The sequence below is a fragment of the Physeter macrocephalus genome, chromosome 10 (genome assembly GCF_002837175.3).
Source record: "Physeter macrocephalus isolate SW-GA chromosome 10, ASM283717v5, whole genome shotgun sequence".
NCBI lineage: Eukaryota > Metazoa > Chordata > Mammalia > Artiodactyla > Physeteridae > Physeter > Physeter macrocephalus.
The window spans coordinates 52,346,121-52,354,873 of record NC_041223.1 but is presented as its reverse complement, the minus strand read 5'-3'; the positions used below and the strand labels follow the sequence as shown (position 1 = coordinate 52,354,873).

At 36.4% G+C, this 8,753-nt stretch overlaps 1 protein-coding gene across 4 annotated transcripts in view; it reads left to right on the top strand.

Annotated features, from left to right (window-relative positions):
- Positions 1-8,753, top strand: part of AFG1L (AFG1 like ATPase) — a 229,431-nt gene that overhangs the window by 182,691 nt on the left and 37,987 nt on the right. For all 4 annotated transcript variants that reach the window (XM_055087584.1, XM_024115555.3, XM_024115554.3 and 1 more), the window contains 2 exons: positions 3,740-3,810; positions 4,067-4,167. In XM_055087584.1, coding sequence (XP_054943559.1) covers positions 3,740-3,810; positions 4,067-4,167 — 172 coding nt within the window. The remainder of the gene's footprint in view (positions 1-3,739; positions 3,811-4,066; positions 4,168-8,753) is intronic.

Sequence of the window (8,753 nt, the reverse complement as noted above, 5' to 3'; positions counted from 1 at the left end):
TTTTTTTTTTTTTTTTTTTTTTTTTGAAACTAACTAGCTGACCCTCATCCTTTTTTAGAGTTTCACAGACATGGTTGTATTTCTGGGTATAGATTTTTAGTGTAAGGTAATGCTGCTGTCTTTTTAAATAGTTTCACTGGAAAACTGACAAGAGGGCCCTGGAGGTGCAGACTCACCGCTGTCACTCTAGTTTTTCTCCATTATAAGTGAATCACCACCAGCCCCATTTTGAAGTTAAAGGCATTTTCTCTGGCTGAAAGTTTTACAATAAAGTTGCATTCTTGAAATTTCCTACTTAAAAAAGTCCAGAGATCTTAGGTATTTTTAAGAATAGATTTACAAATTTTAATGTATATCATAGTGACATTTTACCAAGAAAATGCTTCTGGATTAACTTGCATTGATTGTATTTTTATTCCATTTCCAAAAATGATTTGCAGCAACTTAGATTAAAATTATTTATCATACCTTCACCATAATCACTAAAATGGAAGAGATGGAAAATACCAAGTATTGGCAAGGATGTGGAACAAGTAGAATTTCTTGTACACTGCAAGTGAGAGAGTAAATTGCTACAACTCCTTTGGAAAACTGCTTGGCAGTATCTACTAAGCTGAATGTAGATATACCCTATGAATAGCAATTCTTCTAGTTATATACCCAGCAAACATGTATACATGAGTTTACCAAAAGGCATGTACTAGAATGTTCACAGTAGAACTATTCACAGTGGCCCCAAACTATAAACTATACAAATGTTCATTGTTAGGGACTGAATTGTGTTCCCCCCAAATTTATAGGTGAAGCCCCAACCCCCAGTGGGACTGTATTTGGGGATAGGGCCTTTAAGGAGGTAACTAATTAAATGGGGTCATATGGGTGGAACCCTAATCTCATAGGACTGGTGTCCTTATAAGAAGAGGAAGAGACACCAGAGGAAAGACGATGTGAGGACACAGCAATGAGATGGCTACCTGCAAGCCAAGGAGATAAATCTCAAAAGAAATCAAACCTGCTGACACCTTGATCTTAAGACTTCCAGCCTCCAGGGGCTTCCTGGTGGCGCAGTGGTTGAGAGTCCGCCTGCCGATGCAGGGGACCCAGGTTCGTGCCCTGGTCCAGGAGGATCCCACATGCTGTGGAGCGGCTGGGCCCGTGAGCCATGGCTTAGATAGATAACAGTCTGTTTGGTTGTGAGCTACATAAAATGCTTTTATGAATGTTTATTTTTAGACCACTTTACACCAATAAAATTTTTTATTTTACATGTTGTAACTTCTGAGTAACTTTTTAAAAAATTAATTGATTAATTCATTTATTTTTGGTTGCGTTGGGTCTTGTTGGGTCTTTGTTGCTGCTTGTGGGTTTTCCCTAGTTGTGGCGAGCCAGGGCTACTCTTCTTTGCAGTGCATGGACTTCTCATTGCGGTGGCTCCTCTTGTTGCAGAGCACAGGCTCTAGGCTCGTGGGCTCAGTAGTTGTGGCTCGCAGGCTCTAGAGCGCAAGCTCAGTAGTTGTGGCACACAGGCTTAGTTGCTCTGCGGCATGTGGGATCTTCCGGGACCAGGGCTCGAACCCGTGTCCCCTGCATTGGAAGGTGGATTCTTAACCACTGTTCCACCAGGGAAGTCCCTGAGTAACTTTTTATGATAATATAATAGAATTCTTATAAGGTACTATTATAATAAAAATAATTGTATCATTTCACATATAATTTCACTATAAATGAAATCACATATAACAATTTCATACATGTGGCCTAACTAAAGTCTAGTGAGCCATATTTTAATATTATAGTATATTTGAGCAGAGTAACAAAGAAATCACCACTGAGGAAGCTTATAAGCAATTGTTTGTTAACCAAATATGCTTTGAGAAACATGACTGTCTTCTATTTTAGTTATTTTTCAGAATTCAGTTCTCCCCCTCTATTGGGTAACATGCCTAACCTAAGGACAAGTTAACTTTCTGAAAGCCAGCAGATGTCCTGCGTGGCTGACATTGCTTTCTTCTTTATATATCCCTTAAAAAGTAGCTCCCTTCTCCATCAGTTGTATGTGTGTAGATCTCCACTGCAAGGTGGAGATGATTCCAAATGAATGATGTTGGCAAAGCCATCTAAACATACATGTGCTTGGTGTGGGCATTGACATTTACATTGGCTTGTATGATTTCTTTGTACCTTTAAAATTGTTTAGTCTCTATAATCACTCTTTCTGTAGTGTCATTTTATTACTTTAATGCAGCTCTATCGGGCTTCCCTGGTGGCGCAGTGGTTGAGAGTCCGCCTGCCGATGCAGGGGACACGGGTTCGTGCCCTGGTCTGGGAGGATCCCACATGCCGCGGAGCAACTAGGCCCGTGAGCCATGGCCGCTGAGCCTGCGCGTCTGGAGCCTGTGCTCCGCAACGGGAGAGGCCACAACAGTGAGAGGCCCGCGTACCACAAAAAAAAAAAAACAAAAAAAAAAACAGCTCTATTCAAATATCATACAAGCCTTTATATAAGTCAAATAGCATTCCCCTGCAAAGCCAACCATTGCAAATGATATTTTTAAGATCCTTGAGGTAAAGTGGTTATTACTTGAAATGTGACAGTTCCAAACCCTTCATAATGACTGTGTGCTTTTACTGTAGAACATTTGAAGAATTAGGTGCTTATGTGTTAAATGCTTGCCACCTGATAATTATCTCAAGGGAGAAATTATTTTGGTTCAGTTTAAGCTTAATCTAAAGAAAAAATAATTTATCATATTAGGTTTCAATAAGACTTTATTAAGACGGATGTCCAGAATGGAGGTTGATTGCTTCCACTCCTAGATAAGAGTGATTTGTGTGTCAAAATTGAGCATATTGGCAGGTCATCCTGTATAAGTTTGTATATAGAGTTGAAGTAAACTTATATTTTAACTTGAAGGTTTTTTTTAACAACGTTTATTTCTTCTGCCAGTTATTTTTATTTTATTGACTGTTAATTTATCAGTCCTTTTTTTAAAAAAAAGTGAGAGGGAAAAAAGCCATGGTATTATCACATTTGTATATGTGGGTTCCCTAAACCATATGGTGATTTCTAATTAGAATACAAAGGATTCTTTGTCGAGACTAACTTCATAGTATCTGCAATGATGGGCATCACAGAGGAGAGAGTTTTCTTGAGTTTCCGACAAGGACACTTTTGAGAGAAACTGTGTGGTCTATAATCGTCCTTATACTCAAAGTCTGATAAAGTTATTGATGTGCAGATCAAGTTGGTATTTTGAAGCTGGTAATTTAATTCTGCATGTTTGATCCTCTCAGTCAGTGGCTTGGCTTGATTTTTTTAAAAGGCAGATTCAGTATTTAATTTCACATGTACCCTCACAGTAGAGATTTCAAAGGATACTTTGCTGGATGCTTGACTGCCTTGTCTATTTGCTCTTGTTTTGCATGCAAGAGAGAGCCAGAAGCCTTTCTTCTCATTGTGTACACATAGTATTAATGGATTTACTCTGCCTGTATCGTCTCATTACTGAAAACAGCCAGAAGCACAGAAGTCTTTCAGTGTATGCAAATAAGGCAGAATCATCTACCTGAGAGTTAATATTCTCTGCTTTTAAGTGTATTCTAAATCTGATGTTTGTATTTAGAGCATAACATCCTGTTCTTTTTTTTTATGGGCAAAAAGCTAAGCAGGCTCAGGCAGCTGTTTGATGTTGGCTTCAAGTGTTATTAATTTCATATTCTATTATTCTTTTCACTGTAGCACAAGTGAAGCTGATGTGGAGGCTGTCATGGATAAGTTGTTTGATGAGCTGGCTCAGAAACAAAATGATTGTACGTAAGTTAATTTCTCTTGAAAGAGAATACATTTAGAACACAATGCCCAATCTCCACTGACCAATTAATAAGTTCCATTGCTGTATATGGGTTGATGCCACACTCAAGTGGCAGTCATTGTATCAGCATTTTGTCTAATTTATGTGTTGAATCATGTGCTATTATTCATCAAGCTATGCATTTCCTATCTGTAAGAGATGAATTTTATAGTAATTATCCAGACAAGATTGAGTCTTTGTTCATGTTCCCATAGTAACTAGACCAAGGATTCTAAAAGTGCAAGGCAGAGAGCTGCGGCTGAATAAAGCCTGTGGAACCGTTGCCGACTGCACATTTGAAGAGCTATGTGAGAGAGTGAGTATCCAGACACGTTCAGACTCATTGGCCTTTTCACATGTTAAAATACTTCATGTTTTCCTCTCTTCCTGTTTCAGATTTTAAAATACAATTCACAGAGTCAGAACTGATTTATAAGTCTCATTAAGAGAAATACTCATGTGTATATACCCATGTGCTTTTTATAGATACTGGCACGAAATTTACTCTTAGAAGGGCTCTAAAACAAAATTAGAAACAGAGAGAACTGTCAGCTATTGCTGGAAGCAAAACTAAAATCAGCTTTAGGGATATTTTGTAAAAGTCAAACATAAGAAAATTTTTTTAAAAAATGAGGTGAGGTTAGTACCAGGGGAAAGGAAGATGAAGTAATAATACCATGATCCAAGGAGGTGTGACATAAAAGAATTTCCATTCCTTGTTCTTACGGCTCATCTGTTATTGTCATAATATCTGACCTATTTGGGCCAAGGTCAAAGAAAGTGAAATTTTATAACTGTGACATCTATATTATATAACAATATATCCAACAGAGAAAAAAATATGTACATATATATTCATATAAATGAGAAAGATGTTGATTACAGATTAATTATAGGTATGAATTCTGTCTTTTAAAAGCTCTGGGGAAAAAAAATAAATAAAAAAAAAAATAAAAGCTCTGGGAATTCTCAGTACTCAATGGGTATTCAATTGACTGTAAATCTTGAGAAAAACAAAGTCAGTTACATATATCTTTAAGCATAATACCTCAATTATGTATAAATTATCATTCCAACTAGTCTCTCTGATTTATCTTGAATTTTAGGTAGCTAAAAAAGAATTGTTTTTCAGGGGGAAGAGAAAGTATTTTTTATACCTTCTAGCCATTTTATGACTACTTTTCTTAAAAACTAGTGACTTCATTACTTCTAAATTTGTAATTTTCAAACCAGAGAGAGAATCCAATCTACAAATGTTATCACAGAAATAAAGCACTTCAAGACCAATAAGGATTAGGATGAATTAGAATCCTCTGACAAGATGATAATGTCATTCTCTGGTTGTGAAGGTTATTCTGTGTGAAACGGACACTTCACACTTCTGTTGCATCAATCTCATCAAGGTCCTAATAACCTAATATCTTTAGACATAATTTTATTAAGGCTTCCATTTAAGTTTTACTTACTTTGCCACTTGAGAAAAATCTTAAATATCTGAGAAGCTTCCCCCACTTCCATAGAAGGGGACCTAGTGAGGAAAGGGGAAGGACAGACCTGTTGTGTCTTGAGGTAGTAAGGCAAAGGTGGTCTCTTGGAGCAGCTACTGAGTATTTATCTCTATTTTTTATGTGCTCATTATTTCAGGAGACTTAGTACCAGGAAAAAGCCACTAATCAGAGACCAACATCTTCATAGCCTACTGTATCAGGGTGGTGAGGAAGAAGATTGATTGGGACTTTATCTTGAAAAATTAAGTAACAGTTATAAAAATAGATATTTTTATCTTATTTGACCAAAATATGGACTATAATAACAACTAAGAACTAAATTCCTAAAATAAACAGTGAACAAATTACTATTTATTTTTGGCATAACTTTCTTGACAAAATTTTAGGATGATAAAACAGTATATCCTACACTTCATGATTGGTTGTTGGAGTACATGGAAAATCATGTTTATAAAAACATTTAAGGATATCATCGGTTTTTTTAAAGTCCTGTTTTAATTCATGAATATTTCAGTTACTTTCTTTTAAAGTTTTTTTTTTTTCTTTTAAAGTTTTTATGTTGTCACTATCCTTGTTGAGTTTTTTCTTCTTCAAGTTAGCCAGATCTTCATTTCTCAGTGTCTTTGCATGGATAGGTTTGCTTTATATCCATATTGTAATTGTAGGATGTTTACTACGTCAGACTGGATGACTGACATTAGACATTGGTATGATAGGTTGGATTAAGTACTAGTATTAAGCTGTGATGGAAGTTTGAGGAAGGGTTACATTTAAAAAATTGAGGTATAATTGACCTATAACATTATATTAGTTTCAGGTGTACAACATAATGATTCAGTATTTGTATACATTGCAAAATGATCACCACAATAAATCAGTTAAATAGTTAACATCAGTCACCTTATATAATTGCAAAAAATTTTTTTCTTGTGATGAGAACTTTTAAGATCTATCTTCTAAGCAATTTTCAAATATGCAATACAATATTATTAATTATAGCTACCATGCTATACATTATACCCCCATGACTTATTTATTTTATAACTAAAAGTTTGTACCTTTTGACCCCTTTCACCCATTTCTCCCAACCCCCAACCCCCACCTCTGGCAACTACTAATTTGCTCTCTGTATGTATGAGCTTGGTTTTTTGTTTTCATTTTTTTAGATTCCACATATAAGTGAGACCCTACAGTATTTGTCTTTCTCTCTCTGACTTATTTCATTTAGCATAACGCCCTCAAGGTCCATTCATGTTGTTGCAAGTGGCAAGATTTCATTTTTTTTATGGCTGAATAATATTACAGTATATAGATATACCACACTTGCTTTCATCCATTGATGGATACTTAAGTTGTTTCCATGTCTTGGCTATTGTAAATAATGCTGCAGTGAACATGTGGTGCATATATCTCTTCAAGTTAGTGTTTTTGTTTTCTTTAGATAAATACTCAGAAGTGGAATTGCTAGATCATATCTATTTTTAATTTTTTGAGGAACCTCCATACTATTCTCCGTAGTGTCTGTACCAATTTACATTCCGACCAACAGTGCACAAGGGTTCCCTTTTCTCCACATCCTTACCAATGCTTGTTATTTCTTGACTTTTTGATAATAGCCATTCTAAATGGTGTAAGGTGATATCTCACTGTGGATTTGGATTGCATTTCCCTGAGGATTAGTGATGTTAAACATCTCTTCATGTATCTGTGGGCCATCTGTGTTTTCTTTGGAACAATATCTATTCAGATCATCCACCCATTTTTATTTTTAATTAATTAATCTTCGTTGCTGCACGTGGGCTTTCTCTAGTTGCGGCGAGGGTGCTACTCTTCGTTGCGGTGTGCGGGCTTATTCAGATCATCCACCCATTTTTATTTTTAATTAATTAATCTTCGTTGCTGCACGTGGGCTTTCTCTAGTTGCGGCGAGGGTGCTACTCTTCGTTGCAGTGTGCGGGCTTCTCATTGCGGTGGCTTCTCTTTTCTGTGGAGCACGGGCTCTAGGAGTGTGGGCTTCAGTAGTTGTGGCTCACAGGCTCTAGAGCACAGGCTTAGTAGTTGTGGCACACAGACTTAGTTGCTCTGCAGCGTGTGGGATCTTCCCGCACCAGGGCTCGAACCCTTGTCCCCTGCATTGGCAGGCGGATTCTTAACCACTGCACCACCAGGGAAGTCCCATCTGCCCATTTCAAATTGGATTTTTTTTTTTTTTTGCTATTAAATTGGATGAGTTCTTCATATGTTTTGGATATTAACCCCTTATCAGATATATGATTTGCAGATATTTTCTTCCATTCAATAGGTTGCCTTTTCATTTTGTTGATGGTTTCCTTTGCTGGGCAGAAGCTTTTTAGTCTGATGTATTCCCTCTTTATTTTTGCTTTTGTTGCTTTTGCTTTTGGTGTCAGATTCAAAGAGTCATCACCAAGGCCTAGGTCAAGGAGCTTACTGCCTGTGTTTTCTTCTAAGAGTTTTATGGTTTCAGGTCTTATGTTCAATTTTTTAATCCATTTTGAGTTAATTTTTGTGTGTGGTGTAAGATAGTGATCAAGTTTCATTCTTTTGCATATGGCTGTCCAGTTTTCACACCACCATTTATTGAAGAGACTGTCCTTTCCCCATTGTATATTCTTGGCTCCTTTGTCATAAATTAATTGACCATATATATGGATTCATTTCTGGGTTCTCTGTTCTGTTCTGTTGATCTATGCATCTGTTTTTATGCCAGTACCATGCTGTTTTTGTTACTATAGCTTTCTAACATAGTTTGAAATCAGGGAGCATGATGCCTCCAGGCCTGTTCTTTCTCAGTATTCCTTTGGCTATTCAGGATCTTCTGTGGTTCCATATAAATTTTAGGATTGTTTGTTCTATTTTTGTGGAAAATAACACTGGAATTTTGATAGGGATTGCATTGAAATTATAATTGCTTTGGGTAGTATGGACATTTTAACAATATTAATTCTTCTAATCCATGAGCATGGACTATCCTTTCATTTATTTGTATCTTTAATTTCTTTATCTCTTGTGGTTTTCAGTATATAGGTGTTTCACTTCCTTAGTTAAATTTATTCTCAGGCATTTTATTCTTTTTGATGCAATTGTAAATGGGATTGTTTTCTTAATTTCTCTTTCTGATAGTTGGTTGTTAGTGTATAGAAACACAACAAATTCTGTATATGATTTTGTATTCTGTCACTTTACTGAATTCTTTTTTTTAAACATCTTTATTGGAGTATAATTGCTTTACAATGGTGTGTTAGTTTCTGCTTTACAACAAAGTGAATCAGTTATACATACACATATGTTCCCATATCTCTTCCCTCTTGCATCTCCCTCCCTCCCACCCTCCCTATCCCACCCCTCTAGGTGGTTACAAACCACCTAGCTGATC